At 43.0% G+C, this 21,043-nt stretch overlaps 1 protein-coding gene and 1 non-coding gene across 2 annotated transcripts; both read left to right on the top strand.

Annotated features, from left to right (window-relative positions):
- The first annotated feature begins 3,188 nt into the window (after positions 1–3,188).
- On the top strand, positions 3,189–6,396 carry LOC115534410 (E3 ubiquitin-protein ligase TRIM39-like). The gene is made up of 2 exons (XM_030345392.1): positions 3,189–3,278; positions 3,364–6,396. The coding sequence occupies exon 2, from the start codon at positions 3,366–3,368 to the stop codon at positions 4,992–4,994; it is 1,629 nt and encodes a 542-aa protein (XP_030201252.1). The 5' UTR covers positions 3,189–3,278; positions 3,364–3,365; the 3' UTR covers positions 4,995–6,396.
- A 6,181-nt stretch (positions 6,397–12,577) lies between these two features.
- On the top strand, positions 12,578–12,768 carry LOC115534919 (U2 spliceosomal RNA). Its single transcript, XR_003974384.1, has one exon. It is a non-coding gene; the product is annotated as a U2 spliceosomal RNA (small nuclear RNA).
- The last annotated feature ends 8,275 nt before the right edge of the window (positions 12,769–21,043 follow it).

The following is a 21,043-nucleotide window of genomic DNA, read 5'->3' on the forward strand; positions in this document are numbered from 1 at the left end:
GTTCTCCACTTGCAGAGAGCGAAAGAACTTGTCCCCGCGTGTCAATGCTCCTCGCGATCCCCAGAATACTGTTATAAACAATACAGTCTATCAACTTATGAATTGTGTATTTTCAAGGTAAACCTTTTTTAAATTCAGCCGAATTAACTTTCGCAACAAAACAAGTGCTTGTTGTCTCTGACAGAAGGTGAACTCGTCTGTCTGGTTCGTCTGCCCCAGAGCTATAGAGAGAGAGAGTTGCGACACGCTATGATCTCGCCGACAGGGTGGTCACGTGGTTCATGTAAGCCTCAATAGTTCCAAACACGCCGAGCTTTCAATGTTATTCTATGGGACGACAGCAGAGATTTCAATATTAAATGGTAAATATGAATGAAAAAATCACATGCAAGTATTTGTCTGACTGTTATTGCATTATTGCATATTTGTAAATGTCAGTTTTACATTTAGAGCGGTAGGGGGGCAACTGAAAGCTATTTATAAGTACTATTACTTAGATACGTTTTTAAGTTTTGGAGGGAAAGCTTCACGTTCGTGTTAGCATACTGGCCTAACCTTAACTTGTACCTTACATCTGTGTTGAAATCAAAGTATTCAAGATGTTCTACCATGATCATTTAAAGATATAAGCCACACAAAGTATCAAATATATTAAAGAATAACAACTCATTACGCTTGGATGAATGAAATTGTATTTTTTTTTATTAAACAATTAGTGTGACAAGAACAAGTGATTGCGATTGTGTGAACAGATTTAACAATGGACACAGCAGGGAACACTATATACTTAGGGCAAACCATTAACATATAACGTTGCAAATATACTATACTTTATGCCATTACAATACTTAGAATAGCCCTAGGAAATTCAAAATGGGTTTAGGAGGGAGGATCCTCGTTTGGTCATGAACTCTGACCTCTAACCTATTCTCAAAAGTCAGGGCATAAGTGGTTGAGGAACAGTTGTTACCCGCTCTGTGATCTTCAATGGTGTCATGGTTCATTGGTTACAACTAACATTTTATAGATCAATGGTCATACCATGGTTGGCTGTGCAGCATTTGGATGCTCCAATCGGTCCGAGAAGGGTTATTACGGCTTCCCCAAGGACCAAGAGCGCAGGGAGAAATGGATGGCAATGGTCAGCCGTCAAAACGTATTGACAGTCAGCAACAGTCAAAAACGATGTAACGTAATGTTCAGATCACTTGCTAGCATTTCAAAGGGCATAATAATTCTAAGTGTAGAGAATTATGACTTTCCAATGATATTTGAAGTGCAATGGAAACTGATATTAAAGCCTACCTACAGGTACACTTTGGAAATGACCAATTCAAAGCCACAAAAGTAGATAGGATGTTGAAGTTGAGGCCCAACAGTTTTCATCCATCGCCCTAAACCGAAGAGGAGGAAACCCCCTTCTGTGAGGGTGCCTCCGGAACCAAGTGCAACGGACCACACATATTGCGCCAAATTAAACTTCGGTATGATCCATGCAGCTAACAATATTCCCCATTTCATGTAATTCAAGGATAGTCTACACTCCTAATGAGATTACATAATTCATATTTGTACATTCAGTTTAAAAAACAACCAGAAGGCAGGGATTCTCTGAGGATTTGCACACAATGTAGATAATCGACACATTTTATTTTCTACCCAATTAACAATTGCCGGTAGATCCATTTATAAATTGTATTGGTTTCTGATTGTGGCAGATGATTTAATTCACATTACAGAAATGTTTTGCTTTAATTCATTTTCTTACATTGGAGATGACAGTAGTTGCAAATGCAAAGGCAAAATACATATAACAGCAACATTACCTTGTAATTGTTACAGAGATTGAGGGAGAAATTTAGGTGGATTTCAAGAGCGTTGAAAAGGACATCACAGGACACAGAGAGAGCAATCAAGAGGCCACATTGCCAGGTGATTCAGGGGCAGGTGATCCAGTGGCAGGTGATCCAGTGGCGGGTGATCCAGGGATTTGTGTGCCGAGGGCCAGTCAGTCAGGGGTCAACAGTGAAGGAATAGCTTTTGCCAGGGCCAGCTGCTCCAGGGACCAGACTGCCAGGGACTGATGGGGCGACTGTGGAGGACCTAATAAGGCAACTAGAAAAGGAAAAATTAATGAGAAGGAGAGCAGAGAGGGCTATTGCAAAACAAAAAAGAATCAATTTGGCACTAAGAAAGAGAATCAATTTGGCACTAAGAAAGAGAAACAATTCTGTCAACAAGAAGTTAAAACGAAAAAGCCATACAGGTTAAATTCACCGCCCATCATAATCAGCATTGTTGAATCGGCGGCATCTGTAGGGCTTCATGTGCTGAACATCACCCTTTCCAGGATATAATTAAACAAACACTGTTATTTCTACTAGCTATCGCATCATAAAACCCGTCCTTAAATCCACCTAAATTATCCTAGTAATCCAACATAAATAACTAACTAAATAAAAGTTAGATTCACTAGTACTGAACTTTGTAATTGTTGGTGTAGATACCATCACATGGTGCAGTCGAGCTAACAAACTAGCAGGCAATCGGTCGTCTACCAAGATAAAAATATATATAATTACGCTGTGCATATACAAATAAATATCAATATATGCATCATAAAGGTCCTGATACAATATAGACAGTTGACAAATCAAAAGAGGTAGCTATTTAATCAATTTACCCCTGGAGATACCTTCACAGATGGTGAAGTTGAGCTAACAAACTAGCAAGCAATCGGTCGTCTACCAAGATGAATATATATATAATTACGCTGTGCATTTACAAATAAAGATCAGTATATGCATCATAAAGGGCCTCTGATACAATATAGACAGTTGACAATTCAAAAGAGGTAGCTATTTAATCAATTTACCTCAGAAGTTACTCAGCGGCCAGCAATGGAAATGAACGGTCTCCGACGCCGTAAAATGGTTGTTTGGAACTATTCGAGGCTCCATACCCCGGAAGTAGGTGCTACAACGGAGTCCAATGGAACTCTCTCTCTCTATAGCTCTGAGGTAGCCTAGACAGTTTATGAATGTGCCCACGTTCAGGTTCTGTGTCCGTGGGGGCGGAGCCAGGGGTTAGGGGAGGAGCCAGGTGTTAGGGGAGGAAGCAGAGGTTAGGGGCGGAGAGGAGAGGATGTCTTGTTCACGAAACGAAACTTATCATTCATAGAAACCAAAGCAAACCGACGTGGAAGCAGTTCCCTCTTTCAGGAGAAAAATAAAACGCATTTTGGAACAAATTGTCTGACGGACAGAAAACACAACAGGGTGAGTAAAGCAGCACAAGATAAGGAATTGATGGAATTAGAAATATAAAACTGCTCAATACATAAACCTTATCGTCTGTGTCTAGGAATGGCCTCTGCTAACACTTTCTGGTCTGAGGAGGACTTTTCATGTTCCATCTGTCTGGATGTGTTCAGCAGCCCGGTTACCACACCATGTGGACACAACTTCTGCAGAACCTGTATTACAAAGTTCTGGGATGAACAAGTCAAGTACAAATGTCCTGTTTGCAACAAGATTTTCGACACAAAACCTGACCCACAGGTCAATACCCTCTTATCACAGCTGGCTGCTCAGTTTAGAACAACCGTACGAGTTAAAGAGCAGCCTTGTGTTGAACCAGCAGAAGTTCCCTGTGACTTCTGTACTGGGACACAGCAGAAGGCTGTGAAGTCCTGCCTAGAGTGTTTTATGTCTTTCTGCCAAACCCACCTGGAGCCACATCAGAGAGTAGCAGTCCTGAAGAAACATCGGCTGGTTGAGCCTATGGACCGTCTGGAAGACAGGATGTGTAAGAAACACGACCGACTTCTGGAGCTCTTCTGCCAGACTGAACAGGTGTGTGTGTGTCAGTTCTGCACAGAGTCAGACCACAAGTCCCATCCTGTTGTACCTCTGAAGGAGGAATATGAAGTGAAGACGGCCCAGCTGGGGAAGATAGAGGCTGAAGTTCCGCAGATGATCCAGGAGAGAAAAGAAAAGATTAAGGAGATAAAAGGCAAAGTAGAAATTAGCAACAAAGATGCAGACAGAGAGATAGCCATTGGTGGGCAGGTCTTCACTGCTCTGATAGGCTGTGTTGAAAAGTGCCGCGATGAATTCAACCAAACGGTTCAAGAGGAACTGAAATCCACAGCGAAACAAGCTGAAGACCTCATCAAAGAGCTGGAGCAGGAAATAGAAGATCTGACCAATAGATGCTCAAAGGTGAAGCAGCTCTCACACACTAAAGACCACCTCCACTTCCTCCAGACCTTCAGATCCCTGAAGGATCCTCCACCCACCAGGGACTGGACCACGGTGGAGGTCCGTCCTCCGTCATACGTAGGGACCTTGAGGAGATCCCTGGATCAGCTGGAGGAGACACTGAACATGGATATGAAGAAGCTGAGTGATGATGCTGTACTGAAGAGGGTCCAGCAGTATGAAGTAGATGTGACTCTGGATCCTGATACAGCTGCTTCCAGTCTCATCCTGTCTGAGGATGGGAAACAAGTACATTGTGGAGGTGTGGGGAAGGTACTCCCAGACAACCCTAAGAGATTTACAAAGTATACATTGGTTCTCACGAGGCAGAGCTTCACCTCAGGGAGATTTTACTTTGAGGTACAGGTTAAAGACAAGACTGCATGGTGGTTAGGAGTGCTCAGAGAGTCCATCGATAGAAAAGTTGTGACCACGTGGACCCCTGAGACGGGTTACTGGATTCTTCAATACACCAAGGATGGGTTGGTATTTATAGATAACCCTTCTGCCCGTCTCCCTCTGAGAGCTGGGCTCCAGAAGGTGGGGGTGTTTGTTGATTATGATGAGGGTGTGGTCTCCTTCTATGATGTAGAAGCCAGGGTTCATATCTACTCTGCTACTGGCTGCACATTCAGTGAGCCTCTCTATCCATTCCTCTGCCCATTTCCCCGTGATTATGGAGGTAACAACTCTGCCCCCCTGATCATCTCACCTGTCAATCAAACAGACTAGGACCTTTGTTTGATAATAAAACAAAGAAACAACCAAAACAACTAATGTTGTTTACTGAATTAGAATCTCTACTATGTGAGGTCTGAGAGAACTGCTTTAATGTCGTACTGCTGACATTTAACGAGGAGATGTTCTTTAAGAACATAATCACAGTTGTTGAATTCAACCCATTATAAATGGTTAGATTACAATATATCTTATTCATGAGATTTTTTTGCGTTTAATGCTATACATTAAACCTACAAAACCTACAATATCTTTTTAATTGATCTTGGGGCCCCAGGCCAGCTCGGGGTCCCCTCGAGGGGGATCCCGATAACAGTGTCATTGCACTTTACTGCATTGACTATCAAAGGGGCGCTCACACAGTTTGTCGATGCATTTTATTCATAACCAGTCGTTGTCTTGGGGCCCCAGGCCAGCTCGGGGCCCCAAGCAACTGCTTGGTTTGCTTGCCTTCTCGCGACGGGCCTGGTTGTCTCTGACTGAAGGTGAACTCGTCGGTATGGTTCATCTGCCCTAATCTATCCCCAGTTGTTGAACATAGCCCATTTTAAATGCTTAGATTCCAATCTATCTCATTCATGTTTTCTCGAGATTTTTTTACACGTTTAATGCTATAACATAGTAAACAGTTGCATTCATGTAGAATATTTTTTGATGTTTCATTTGTATAATAATGATGACCCAATAACCTTTTCTTAAAATCTTCATTGGTTTTACTTCTGAACACTTTTCTAATTTCTTTTATTTAAAACAAAAGACGAAAAATGAAGAGAGTTTAGAGTTTCGTAGAAATATTTCCTCATTGGGATTCAAAAAATATATTTTTTTTCAAATCCCTTATTTTGATCATTTTGAGATTGACGGAATGTTTAAAATCACTGAAAATTTGTAAAAGTATTTTATTTTTTGACCAGTAATTGACCAAATCTCTACCATGAAACAACTCTTCATGTATTACACACTTAAACAAAGATCACAGTGGCTACATGTAAAGATTCTCACAATGTGTGTGAGTACCGTGACTTTGTCTTGTCAGCTCTCCTCTCCTCTCCAACCTCTTCTCCCTCCTTTCTTCTCCTCCTCTTTCTTCTCCTCCTCTCCCTTCTCCTCCTCCTCTCTCTTATCTCTGCTCTAGTCTGTAGCTCAGATTGTGTTCATTATTGTCGTACATTACATTACTTATGGTCTAAATAAGTCTCCAAGTGTGTCGTTAGTCGCCTTACAGAAATAAAGGCACTCATAGGATCAAAGATACGTGCACAACTGTTAACGATCTGTAATATTTTGTACTATTCTTTAGTCATTCTGTTTATGATGTACTTGTAAGTGACTTTTTTTCAGTTATATTTGTTGTTAAAGCATAATGGTAATAAACAACTCAGTCCAACCCACTGAATGTTGTGGTGTGTTCAGCCGGTGATTCATTCTGTTCCTTCAGTCTCAATCCTCCAAGCTGAGCAGATGTTTCTCCAGAGCTCTCTGTTGGTTATCCTAGCAGCACACCTGGAAGGTCCTTCAGCCCCCTGGGTCCCAGCAGGTCTCTATGGGGTCCTGCCCCCTGACGTGGGCCCAGTCTTCAGTCCCTCCCTCCGCCTCTTCCTCATCTCACTGGTGGCGTGGTGGGCCAGCTCAGACCTCTGGAGACATTGCCTCCCCACACGTCAACAAAAACGGAATATTTAGAATTATGATTAATAAAGTAAGTATATGATCGAATGGTTACGCTGATGACAGCTCATGGAACATATATATAGTTTGAAGTGTGTGTGTGTGTGTGTGTGTGTGTGTGTGTGTGTGTGTGTGTGTGTGTGTGTGTGTGTGTGTGTGTGTGTGTGTGTGTGTGTGTGTGTGTGTGTGTGTGTGCGGTGAGAGAGGGTATGACCCCAAGTTGAAACTAAGGTACTGTCGTGGAAATATCAATCATAACTATAAATATACAATCACATACAAATTATATTAACCTTGTTTATATAATTATTACATTAGAAGGAACTGTATACATTCTCCCTGTAACTTAAAACAAATCCCTTCCTCTCTTAACTGAGAGAGGTTAAGTTAATTCGTATTCAAGTTCCCACTGGAGCCAGTAAGTCTGGTTCTGTGACGAGGCCAATCGACTGACTTCTTTGTTGTGTAAACTATTTACAGCCATGTCTTACAAACATGCAGACATGTCCAATATCCACCCATTGTATTACAGATTGACTTGGCCTTAGGTCACTCCCACTCTCTACCCACAATGAAAACGTTCCCTATAAGACTCTTGTAACCCTATTGTTTCATCGAATGTGTTCTTGGTAAGCTTTGCAGCCAGGACTTCCCCATGATCATGCCTTAAGATTAAATCAAATATTTCGCTGTCCGACGTGTCCGTGAGAGAACTTTCTCTTCATCAGGTACTGCATTTGATCCCCAATGTCTGCAGCCTGTATTATCCGATAGAGCAAGATGCCCCCTAACCCCTCCTGATCCATTAGACGTATGACTCAATGTCGTATACTTTATTATAATCCAGGTAACAACCAGCGCGTAGCGATCCAGGCCGAGCACCAAGGGCTCCCCCTGGTGGCCATTCTGCCTAATATACTTCTACAAACCACACTGTAAAACCTAACAGTACATCTTGCTAAAAGAACTAAGTAGACGTAACTTAAATCTCAAAAATCGTTGGGGTTACTCATTCACCTGAATGAACAGAACTTAAGAATCAATAATTGATGTAATAACTCTTCTGTTTTGAGTGCTGCTCAAATATGGAACATTTTAAGTCCAACTTATTTATTCCAGTGTGTTCCATTGACCTATTTAACTTAAGTGTAGCTATATCATTTTCATTAGACTATATAAGCTACACTTTGTGTAATTAGTTTTTATTGCTATCTCTATTATTTATAATCATTTCTGATGATTATGCAATGCCCAATTAAAACAAATAATTACTGTGACATCATTTCAATGATCACAGTGTAAAGATTTAGAGTTAATCACAGAATATTGGCATAAATAAATAAGCTTATGACACACATTTTCGTTCAACTTTTTTTGATTGTGTCTCAAACAGCTTGTGTGTCTTTTAACAGGCGCTAGCTCTTTATATTTGGGAAACCCATTTATCAAAAACGGCTGAATCCGAATACTCATACTTGGCTATAGTATCCATTTTGCAGTACGCCAAAAAATATAGCGCGTCGGAATGCTCAGTACGCATTGTGTAGTACGGAAGACGTTTCCGAATGCGTGCTACCGCCAAAGTAAACCACGGAGTTCACTACGCTATCCCACAATGCAGCCGGAGTCTGGTAACGAACGAAGAAGAGATGGCTGACCCGACACCAACAGAAAGACGTCGTAGAAAGCGGCTCAAATCAATGTTGCAGGCATTGAGAAATGAGCTGGAGTAAATTATCAAGATCTTTATTGTTCCTGATAAGTAGTTCTTAAAAATTCAAAAAATCACAACCTTTCGGTCAAGGTTCAGAGGGACTGAAGCTTTGTGATTTTTTTTCTAATTAGTGATACTTAGCAAGTGTGCAGGAAGTTTTATTGTCTGCTCGAGTCCCGCTGGCTGTAGGCCTACTGTTGTTGAGCCGTGTTTACATGTTTCGATGGACGGGACGGCCTTGAGTAGCCTATAAAGCTGTTTTGTCTAACATTCTTCCTTTCAAGGGACTATGTGTTTAGTTTAGTGTGTTTCTTGTGTTATATTGCCATAAAGAGATGGCATGTTTAAAAATAATAATAATTAGTAAAGCTGTTTAAATTACTACTTGAAATGACCATGGAAATGTTATGAATGTTCAGCATTCAGCTTAATAAATAATGTGGCGACTCCTACCCCCGGGGAGTCTGGGTATTCATAATGTTTGGGGAAAAGGGGTTTTATTGTCTTTGTATAACTTGTTGTGTTATTAGGTTAAGTGGGGTTAACGGGTTTGGGTTCTTCATTGTTTGTGTGCTAATTGTGATGTGTAGTGTGATCGGGACCATTAGTGAGAGTGTTGTGTGTGTTGGTCAGTAGTGCCGTGTTTTCTGTTGTGTGTTTGTGTTTGAATTTAGGCAGCTCTCGTGGTCGTGCGGTGCACTAAGGCACGAGAGTTGCGCCGCCATTTAAAAGTGGGTTCCCGTCTCGTCCTTCCCGCGCTGCTCACCACAGTAATTTGAGTTGGATCAGAGATTGGTGAATCCATTGTGTTCATTCAACTTGATTGGCTTAAGGCAATCGGTTTCCTCAAATGAATTGAGTAGACAAAATGTAATTTTAAGTTGTCACAACTAGAATGTAATAAGTTAATTCAGTTGGAAGACAAAGTTGATTATACTTAAGTAAAAATACTTAGCAATACAAGAGGCATTTCAGTTAGTAATACTTAATTCACATACATTTAATGAACACATGTTATATACGTAATGCTAACTCATAATACACATGTCACAATAACTCTAGATATAACAGTTATCTTTACTTACATACAATTATTGCTGGTACTTAATTTATTTGAGTTAGTAAACTTAAATAGTTCAAGGCAATCGGTTTCCTCAAATAGTTTAAGTTGAACTAACTTGTCAGGTTTTACAGTGCACCGATAGAAGCCCTCCACCTAATGCACACCAATCACATTGTGAACCTGCAAACTGGTAAAAACTACTGGTTAACATTCTGTGTTGGGAACAGCACAGGAATATTTGCATCATAGGGGGCGGGGGGTTATTTCATCAATGAATTTGTGAATAAAGTTCTCTACTTGCAGAGCGCGAGAGAACCCGTCCCCACGTTTTGCTGCTCCTCGCATTCCCCAAAATACTGTTATAAACAATACAGTCTATCAACATATGACTTGTGCATTTTCTAGGTACAATTCTTTTTAATTCATCCGAATTAACTGCCGCATGGAAGCAAAAAAACAAGTGCTTGTAACTTGTCTCTGACTGAAGTTGAACTCGCAGGTCTGGTTCGTCTGTCCTACCCCGGGTCACATGACTCGGCGGTTAATAGCGCAACAATAATAGCACATGTTATCTGGGCACACATTGAGAGGGTTGTTTTTATAAAGAATGTGGTGAAAATATCAGCCACAGTTTAATTCAAGTCGAATATAATAAGTTCTTAATCACAGTTAGGCACAAATCCTTACGAAATAATCAACATTTCTTGTTTTCCCGGGCTCTCTGTTTCCTGTGTTTTAATGGTTGAACATATTTTAATGCTGCAAAGAAGAGAACACACAGCGAATATGAGGTAGCCTAGACAGTTCATGAATGTGCCCACGTTCAGGTTGAGAGGACTAATTTGTACGAAATAATAATTGTCGTTTTTTAACATCGCTATCTGCTTTAACTTCTGAATTGTGATTGACAAAAAAACACAATGTCCTTACACGTTCATTTAATTTTTTTTAATGTGTAGGCCTACCTACGTTATCTTAAATAGATACATTCCAGTTTAATAGTGTCCAGTAGAATCACTGTCTCAGGGTATTAGAAAAAATGAATGTGTTTGTTGCCTCAAACCTTTATTTTGATAATTTCGAGATTGATGGAACGTTTTATATCAGTAAAGAATTGTAAAAGTTGGTAGTTGATGAACCAGTAAAACTTAATCTCCACCATACAACCCTTCATGTATTACACACTTCAAGAAGGTCACAGTGACTACATGTAAAGATTCTCCCCATGTGTGTGAGTACCGTGACTTTGTCTTGTCTGCTCTCCTCTGGATTGTGTTCATTATTGTTGTTCATTACGCATTAAGTGTGTTCACATGTCAAAAGTCACCCCATTTAGATGAATCTAAATAGATGTTGTACAACTGAACTCCACCTGGGTGAGTTCGGCTGTAGTGAATCACTATGGTGACGGTGACGCTCCCGCTCGTGCGGAGTCCTCCTCCCATAACCACGCCCACCGACTGCCTGGACGACGCGAGGAGAGGGAGAGAGACCCCGAAGCTGTTGGCACGAGAGCCGTGGACCTCGATACCTCTGAGCAGCCAGCAGCATGGGAATGAACAACCCCAGCCATCACACGTTTGAATACGTGTGTCAACTTCTCCCTGATGGTCTGAATAAGTCGCAAAGTGTGTCGTTAGTCGCCTTTTAAATAAAGTCGCAAAGAGAGTCAATGATGCGTGAACAACGGTTAATGATCTGTAATGTTTGATACTATTATTTTAGTCATTCTGTTTATTGTGCACTTGTACTTTTATTCGTTGTTAAAGCATAATAGCCTACTAATAAAAAACTCAGTCGAACCAACTGAATGTTCTCGTGTATCCTTTAGTATACTTGCTGTCTTCAGACTAGCTTGGTCAAAATAGTGTTGCTGTGAAGATGTGAATGGCATCTTCACTATGTTAAACCATATTTTAAAAGATGCACATGTTCCTGTCTGCCTGTTAGCCCTGTAATAGTCTACAGCTGTGGCTCATAGGTTAATTGAGCCGCACCCATTCTGGTGCTCCTTAGGGGGCCAGAGTTCGACGCCTGAAGTGACTCGACTGTTAGGGTATTGTTTGTTTTAAGTAAGAATATGTTTTTCACCAACAACATTGTGCATGAAGTTGATTTAAATTGATACCGGTGAGACACGTTATCGAAAGAAGATGTGAGAAAATTAATTTCTATGCTTTATTTAGACTATATGATATTCAAGCTCATGTAAATACCTTATTGGACTACATATTTGTAGTGCTAACACCAGTCCTCAATAGCTTCTTCTCCACGGAGTGGGGAACAGGTTTATCTGGGTTAATCTGTCGTCGTGGTTTTACCACTCCGCCCATTACCAATGTAATCTGAATTTTTATCTGTATGGAGATTCTTTTATGAACCACATCCAGAGTGCAACCCGGTTTACCTGGTCTCTGAATAAACCACGTTTTGATCCGTTAACACTCCGATTCACGAACTACCCCGAAACAACGTTGGTCAAAATTATGTTTCAACAGTGTAGAACCTTATTGATTTCAGATGTTTGTGTTCAGTTCAGGCATTTTATTTGCTATTGGTTGATTGTTTGCATGGTTGAGGAAATCTGGAATTAAAACATAGCACACGGCATACCCTGAATTTAGCCTTGGTTCTTTGATGCGCAAATTGTAAAGAAACTACATGGTGAAGTTGCGCCGACCTATTAGTGACCACTAGAGAGCGGTAGAGTGGCGGTTTCCTCACATTTTTAGTGATCTAGTAATGATGCAAAGAAAGAGTTAATTTCTCATGTATCTAACTTTTACCAAACTAACACCATGTATGATGGCATCAAATCATAGTGATCGTGCTCAGTGGGGATTCTATGTATTATGCATAATAGTTCACAATAAACGCGTTTGGCTTCCTCAGACATACTGATTGGCTTAGAGCTGCTGACGTCATCAGTGCCGTTCATGCATTGCCTTGAATCACGGACCCTTATACTCGTTATTTTTTGCGTTGAACGTAGTTTGATAACACTCTATATGTTGTTGACGCATAGTGGTACTTCTGTAGGCTTCTTGTATTTGAAGGAAGTTTTCCTCGTAAAACCGCTGATGAGAGTGACATTTCTGAGAATCCGTGCTCTAGGTCGAACAATTTGTAGGTATCGCTTCTCGGCCTTTTGGCTAAGATCAAGTGTAGTATCTGTTCTTATCAGTTTAATATCTGATACGTCCCCTACCCGGGGACCATATATTAAATTGATTTTTGGAACTGGGAGATGGAAAAGGGGCTTGCTCCGTCCACTCCACGCATCGACCTGGTATTGCAGTACCTCCAGGAACGGTGCACCCCCTCTCACTGTTAATATGAATGAGTGCTTTTCGGAGCTCACACCAAGCCGTAAACACGATTGTAGTGCTTGTTTAATTATTCATCGTTTCTGACCAAGTTATTGCTTTTGTTTAGACTTTGATGTCTTTTTAATTGAAACTGATTAAACTTTGTCGAAAAAGGTTGCGAGGGGATATCATTTATTTGATCTTATGCCGTATTTAGACCATATGATGTTCAAGCTAACATTACATCAGTGCGTCATTCGACCACAAATTTGTAGCGCTAAAACCAGTCTGGAACCGCTTCTAGATGAATCAATTCCACAATGTAACACACACACACACACACACACGCACGCACGCACGCACACACACACACACACACACACACACACACACACACACACACACACACACACACACACACACACACACACACACACACACACACACACACACACACACACACACAGGTTAATTTGAATGAAGACTTTCTTCATTCTGAAGTATGAATCTAAATCAGTCAAATCAGACTCATCCCTTTTAAAATGAGGGATGTCATTAAAGATCAAACGCAGAGCTGAAATAGACTCTTACTGTTACCAAGGCGACCAGAGGGCGCCGAACCTGTGTTGAGTTTAACTTATTAGCTCACCTGCTGCAGCTCGCGCGCCGAGTGGTTCTTCAATTGGTAAATTGGTTGCATCTGCTGCGTTTCACTTAAGAGGGAACCGAACCGGGCAGTACGTTGGAGTCCTCCACTGGTTGGCCGTGTAGCGTCTCCCAAACGCGGTATGTTGTTGTGTTCCCAGAAACCAGAACGTGTGTGTAGTGTTCTGTTGAGACGTATTTGTCATTTCTTCCTGTTTCACAGGTTAAAGACTTTTTGAAGTAAAGAGGAGCATCTCATCTGGACCTGATGTGAGTAGAAATGTGAAGCAAAGCACAGCTGCGTTGACTTGTATGTTGAATATAAACATTGACAATGAGTGAAGGAAATCAGGGATTCTGGTGGTTAAACTCATTAGAAATTTAAATAATGATTCTTCTACCTGAAACATTTTAGAGACAATACATTTAAACTTGTCAAAGTAAAAAGTAAATCACTCTTGACTAATGTCAGTCAAATAATTAGCTACTTATATTAAAAAGCTGGATTAGTTAATTATCTTAAACATTGTTTAAAAGTTGGATGATTCCTAAAGCCCTGAATTTGTATTGTCATTCATTCATCTGATTTAATGGAGATGGTAGATGTTGAACTGTGTTCGAAATTTGGGGACAATAATGAGTAAACTGTTCATTCCTTGAAAGGTCTATTATGGATATTTACTGCAGTTCTATGAGTATCCCAACTTCACCATGAAGATGAACTGCGAACTGTAAGTCAATAGTTTCTCATTACTCTTGGGCACATTGCTGTATTTTGGCTTCCTGGTGAGTTAACCCGTTAGCTGAAGGTTGATCTGAGTAGTAAGGATGTTTTATTGGTTCATGGGTTACTTAGGTGTTTGGTTTAGGTTGGTTTTAATGATTTGTTAAAATGATTACAGGCTCCAAGTTATTGTTGTAAGCTGGAGTAATGGGTTGGCTTCTGATGTCTTCAGTCTTCTTTCCAGCTACTCTCCTGAGCTCTGCATCTTCTTCACATGAGTGTTTCTTTACTGATGAGGGTGTGGTCTGAGTGAGCAGAGGTACACACTGGGATACAGAGCTGTCTGAAGTCTGTAGATACGCCCACTCTGGGGAAACTGAGTGTTTGAGAAACTGTCATGGCGTCTGTTACATGGACTAGAATGTTCTTTAAGATGGAGACGGGGATTCAGAAGGAGGAACACCAGGGGGAGATGAGGGGGGCTCCTCATCTCAACGATTATAACACAACTTCAGTCTGACACAGAGAACCATGGAACACATTCAACAGTCCCCTCCAGGCATCGTGACTCCTCAGGAACAGTTTAATTTCCAAGAAGGTCCTATTTGGTCCTATTAAGAGCCACCCCCCTCCACTGGGTGGTCTTCTGAACAGATGACCTCCTTCCTGTCCTCAGGCTGACTAAAGCTGCACCGTTTGCATCTGTGAAGGCCCCTAATTCTGGAAACCACTGGACTACAAACACATGACTTCAGAGACGTTGAATCAACCTGGGACACATTTTGGAGACGCCATGCATGATCCATCACCAATGTGGGACGCCACTGAAGAATGGTGCACATAATTTATGTCTCTGGAGACAATGATTGTTCTGTTCTGGGTGTCCTGGCAGGAGTACCGGGGTTGGATGATGGAATGTTATTTGGCAGGAGGTTTTTACCCTGCATGAGTGTTGGGCCTTTTATGGCTCAGTGGTGTGTGTGGGTTTGACATGAGATGGATGATTTTTTTTTTTAGCATCGCTAGGGTTCCATGTGTGTCCCCCCCCCCAAAATCACACCTGGCAGGGGGTTCTACGTGTATTTGGTTCCATCTGGCAGGGGGTTCTATGTGTATTTGGTTCCATCTGGTAGGGGGTTCTACGTGTGTTTGGTTCCATCTGGCAGGGGTTCTACGTGTGTTTGGTTCCATCTGGCAGGGGGTTCTACGTGTGTTTGGTTCTATCTGGCAGGGGTTCTACGTGTGTTTGGTTCCGTCTGGCAGGGGGTTCGACGTGTGTGTGTCCTGGGTTCTACTCGTGTGTGTCCTGCTTGCTTTGACAGTGATAATGTTCATACGGGGGTCTGTGTGGTTGGCTTGGGGTATTGGAAAGGTCAACTAAATCATACCTGATGGACGGCCACATGTTTACGTGAGGCCTCCAGTAGACATGAAGAGCCCGGAGCAACACTCCGAGCGATATCCATCACACTGGGAAGGAAGGAGAGGGTCCAAATCAAGTGTCAAAGGATGCAAGCGGCGTGTTCAGATCGGTTACTTCAAACTAGGACTACACCAATGAGGATCAATGGAGGATGGACACCTAAAGGATCAATGGAGGATGGACACCTAAAGGCATTCCACAAGGAGAGTCTGACGTTGGAAAGGGACCTCAATGGATTTTCAAGATGACCTTCAGACCTGTAGTGAGGCGGCTCTTCCTACCTGGCTGGATTGATGGAGAGCCCTGTGGAGCTTGTCTTGCTCTCAGTTGCACGTCTTCTCAGGCTGAACAGTATTTGTTTCATACAGGACTGGCTGAACGATTGGTTCCCTTAAATCAGAACCAATCTGGGAACTCCAACTAGTGCGCTCTTCAAACTGAAGTTGTGGTCTTCAGTTGAGGAGGTAAGGAAACCTTCACTGGGGCTTCAAGGTGTAAAGTGGAGAATGTTTCAAAGTGTTCCATTGTACTCTGATGACGACTGTTGTTGTGTTCCACTGGCTGAGGGGAAGAACCCTCACATCTTCCTCTTGGCCTTTCTCCTCTGAGAATCCTGGCTCCATCTTGAAGGATAGTCCAGCTCATGTAACTGATGTCACGACAGATTCTCAAACACTTGGTTTCTCCTGAGGTGCGTGTCTATAGAACTGAAGACTTCAGGCGGCAATGTATCCCAGCATGCATCTCTGCTCACTCAGACCACACCCGCATAAGTAGGATGCCACACTCTAGCGTTGGTGATGTAGAGTTTTATAAGTAACGAGGGAGCAGACAAAGGTGATCAGAACACCACTACCACTGTTTTGTATTGAATGATTCCATTGTTTTTAGGCAACAATTTGAGGTTTAAAGTAATTGTGGGACGTACATGGTAGTTCGGTTCTTCGTTCGGTTTTGAGTGGTATAACTTGTACACACTGGGTGCATAATAATGTAAAGGTACACTGAATAGTAGTTATGACCAACAGCATCAAACGGATGGCATCAAGGTAAGTCTGTTGGCTGTGTTTTAATGAAGACCATCGCTGGACTTCAGGATCTTCCTCCGTTCAGCTCAAGGTGAGGCGCTGGTTATGTTTTTTCTTTGGTTGGTTCCGGCTGGAATGTTCGGATTCCAGTCGGACGGTTTGTGCTTCCCGCCGTGGAAGGTTCTGAGTGCGGTCACTTGATTTAGTCTCAATGGTTAGCATAGAACGTTGTAGTCTTGACAACCATAAGAACCCACCCGGCAGTTAGTTGGACGCGAGTCCCCTGAGGGAATCTGGCGGAACGTTCTGGTTTGTGTTTGCGTAACATAGAGCCGTTGCCAACGGAAACTATTTTCGGTTTCCATTGGGAATTGTTCCCCCTCATCTTAAACAACTTGAGTTTGATATTGAATACATACTGACACGTACATCTTACAATATGTTGATAATATCCGATGGTTGCGCTGTACTTTTAACCGCGTTGACGGGACACTCGCTGCGTACAAAAGAGCGTTCTACTTGCGGGCCCATTTCTGACCGTCAGTGAAGGCTGAACATCATTTCAAGGTGGAAGACAATTTGGCATTTCTTCAAGGGAACCCAGCACCTGAATATGGCTGAGTATATTTGATTTCATATCGATAATGCTTAGGGTTCTTTGGTACTTCAGCTTTTGTACGTTCTAAATATCTGGTGGCATTAATTGCCACAGAAGTTAAACCCTACCAAATGGAATGACGCTAAACAACGACTTTGGTGCTGAGTTACCAACTGGATAATATCAAAGCTAAAATAATGCCGTCTTTCCTACATGTTACAGTAGAAGAAACTTGAGAACTGAACAAGGTTAAAAAGGTAACGTGTAGTTTGTCCCAAGGTGTCTGCCTCCTCACCCAGAGCCAGACCTCCACCTCCTCACCCAGAGCCAGACCTCCACCTCCTCACCCAGAGCCAGACCTCCACCTCCTCACCCAGAGCCAGACCTCCACCTCTTCCACCAGAGCCAGACCTCCACCTCCTGTCAGAAGTCCTCCAGAACTGGTCAGTGCTCTGTGTGAGTAGAGTCTTCTCGGCTTGGTTTCAATGCATGGGCTGAAACACTTCTTTAAACGTGTGGACTGCTCTGTCTTCATTCTCAATACGGGATGCTCATGTCTTTTCTAGCCTTGAGTTATACAATAATAGTTAAATTAATTGTGTAACTCGGTTTCGGATGAGTCAAATAAGTTATTGTTGGGCAAATGCTAATATAATCCTGCTGCTGTAGCTGAAAGGCGAGGCGGAGAGGCTGGTAACCGGAGGCTTGTGGTGCCAGGATGGACCGGAGACTGAGGCTGGAGACCAGGGGCCTGCAGCACAGGACCAGGGGGTAACCGTCACCAAGCTCATCTGAAACACTAAAGTCCTCTGTAGTTTAGGTCTGGTTTTGATCCTCTTATGACTTTAAATCTGTGCCAATCTGTAATTTGAGTTAATTCACATGGGGGAGTTATATGAGCCATTATTCTTACTAGTGCTGCTACGACCGTAGTGGATTAATTGCTGAACGTCTCGATCTGTAGACGTTGTCTAATTCAAGTGTTTAAATATGTTTAAATTCGTCTTCCATTTTACAAGTGAACCTCAGATGCAGGAGGTGGGGTGTGTTGCGTCCCCAGGTGATTTACTGCTGAGACCAACTGTGTTTGTAACCAGACCAGGAATCCATGGCTGAAGGAGCTGATGGAGGAGCCGTGCTGAAGGCCCTGCCTGGTGGAGGAGCTGATGGAGACCCTGCCTGGGGGAGGAGCTGATGGAGGCCCTGCCTGCTGGAGGAGCTGATGGAGGCCCTGCCTGGTGAAGGAGCTGATGGAGGCCCTGCCTGCTGGAGGAGCCGTGCTGAAGGCCCTGCCTGGTGGAGGAGCTGATGGAGGCCCTGCCTGGTGGAGGAGCTGATGGAGGCCCTTCCTGATGGAGGCCCTGCCTGGTGGAGGAGCTGATGGAGGCCCTGCCTGGTGAAGGGGCTGATGGAGGAGGAGCTGGTGGAGGTCCTGCCTGGTGGAGACCCTGCCTGGTAGAGGATGTCTGTCGTGAGGTAGATGGAGCCTGACTCAAGTGATCATCACACTCACTGCCGCTTCTCGTAGAAAACTGCTACCACAAACTACCGGAGTTTGGTATATTAACAGACAACTACATCTGCTTTACCACATGTTGAAGCAGGACTTTCGCTGTTTGTTCCAGACCAGGACTCGTCCGAGGAGAGTTGATGGTTGAGCTGAGACGCTGGAGGACGACTAGGAATCGACCAACAAGGATTCCTCATAAGTTTGCATTTACTTAAAATTGTTGACTTAAAGGGCAAAATACAGCGGTTACTTTGACATGCGTTAACAAACTACCGCTGTGTTTTCTTACTAGAACGTGTTTCTGGAGCGGAGGCGAGCTGGCAGGGGAGCCGTGAATCTGGAGGATGACCATCACTCTACCAACATGGATTGTAAGTTTGCATTAACCTAACAAAGTGGATATAAAGGGCTTAAAAATAAGACAAACTACTTGTTTGTTATCAGACGTTGGGGCCAGACTTGTGCTGTTTGTTCCTGACCAGGCCTCTGAGGAGAGCTGATGGAGGAGCCAAGACTCTGGAGGACGACATCACTCTACCAACAAGGATCCGTAAGTTTGCATAAAGTAAACGGAGTGGACTTGTGGTAACGAGGATTAGTTTGTCCAGTACAAGTTAAGGCATACTACTGTGGTTGGTTACCAGACAAAATACAGCTGCTACTTTGTTAATTGTAACCAGACCATGAATCTGGAGGACTGACGGAGAAGCTGTACATCTGGAAGGCAAATCCTGAGGACAACCAGGACTCTACCATCAAGGATTCCTCGTAAGTTTGCATTATCTGGACATAGTGTACCGTGTCGGGAGTTCAACTCTCAGACCAATGGTGCCGGGTTCAAGTCCTCTGAATACAGTGATGCGTCCTTGAGCAAGGAGCCCTTAAGCCTGCCTGCTCCTTAATGACGGCTCTTTGGTTCAGATAATGTTGCATCTTTTAAATATTGAACCTAATCCATGTCCTTGTTTGGTCCGGGCAGACACCCCTGAGCTGAACCCCACCTGATCCTGTTTGGTCGGGGGCAGACACACCTGAGCTGAACCCCACCTGATCCTGTTTGGTCGGGGGCAGACACACCTGAGCTGAACCCCACCTGATCCTGACAGCCTGCTGGTCCCGTCTCCTCAGTTCATCTGAGCCTCGTCCTCCAGAAGACCTGCTGAGCTCAGCGGTCTGAGGCTGATGGATCAATGACCTCCAGTGGGAGTGATCTTCTTGACCCCACATGTACCCGTGTGCTTCCACACGCCTTTCCCTCACGTCCGTCACTAACCACACTATTGCCCTAACCTCACTACTTCCCTAACCTCCCTACTTTCCTTCTCACTACTCCTTCCCCTTCTTCTTCCTTCTCCGTGGTTCGAACCTTTACTCTGAAGAAGTGTCTTCTTGAACCTTTACACGGAAGGAGCGTCTTCCTGCCCTCAGAGGGTTCAGCGTTAGGGTTGAGAGTCAGGGTTTAGAGTCAGGGACAGAGCTGGTCAGGGAGGACTGGTTTTACACAAACCTCTTCACTTGCTTTCTGAATGGTGACATTTTGAAATGTTTCATTTGGGAAAATGTTTTCCTCTGCTTTCCTTTAGAAAAACATGTATAAAACTTCTGTCAAGTGTTTTTGTTTATATATTAAAATCCTACATTGACTTCTGCATGTTTGGTGCGGTTCATTTAATTGTCATTTAACTGGGTTAATGTCAAGCTAAACTCCTGCAATACATTGAATTTACATGATGAATGTTATTCAGCATTGTTCACATAATCCATTTTGTAAAAATATAAAACATCGAATGTACATACTGCCATAGGCGTCGATTACGGGGGGGGAAATGTCCCCCCCACTATTTGAAATACGAATTTTGTCCCCACCACTTTTAAAAATGTGCAAACCAATTGCGACTGAAAAAATCCCCACATACTCAACCGAAATCGTCAAGTCTAAAATCATGCGATAGGCGCGCTCGAAGACATCATTTATTAGATAGGCCTACCTAATAGGCCTACCTAATAAACCGTTGGAACACACAAGACCGGAACCCATAGCAACGCCGGTAAACAAACCCCGACTCCCGAGAAGCCCAATCCCTATGAGCTCCCCGCGCTACGGCAATCCAGAGGCGCACAGAGCTTTTGGCCGTGATATTATATATACAATTATATTATATATATATATAGAGCTCAGAGTCGCAAACGGCAACAATCACTTTCTCCTCCCTGCTGCAGTTCACCCCGGACTGCACTGCACCGAGTTTGACGGTTGAACGCTGATTGGCTGTTACGTTACACATGTCACTCAGTGGCCACGCTGTTGAACGCTGATTGGCTGTCATCATGCGAAATTAGTGTCTGATTGAGATATGTGACG

The sequence above is a fragment of the Gadus morhua genome, chromosome 21 (assembly GCF_902167405.1).
Source record: "Gadus morhua chromosome 21, gadMor3.0, whole genome shotgun sequence".
Lineage (NCBI taxonomy): Eukaryota > Metazoa > Chordata > Actinopteri > Gadiformes > Gadidae > Gadus > Gadus morhua.

Excerpts from the sequence above, each read along its gene's own strand:
- LOC115534410 (XM_030345392.1), top strand. The coding sequence starts at position 3,366 with ATGGCCTCTGCTAACACTTTCTGGTCTGAGGAGGACTTTTCATGTTCC.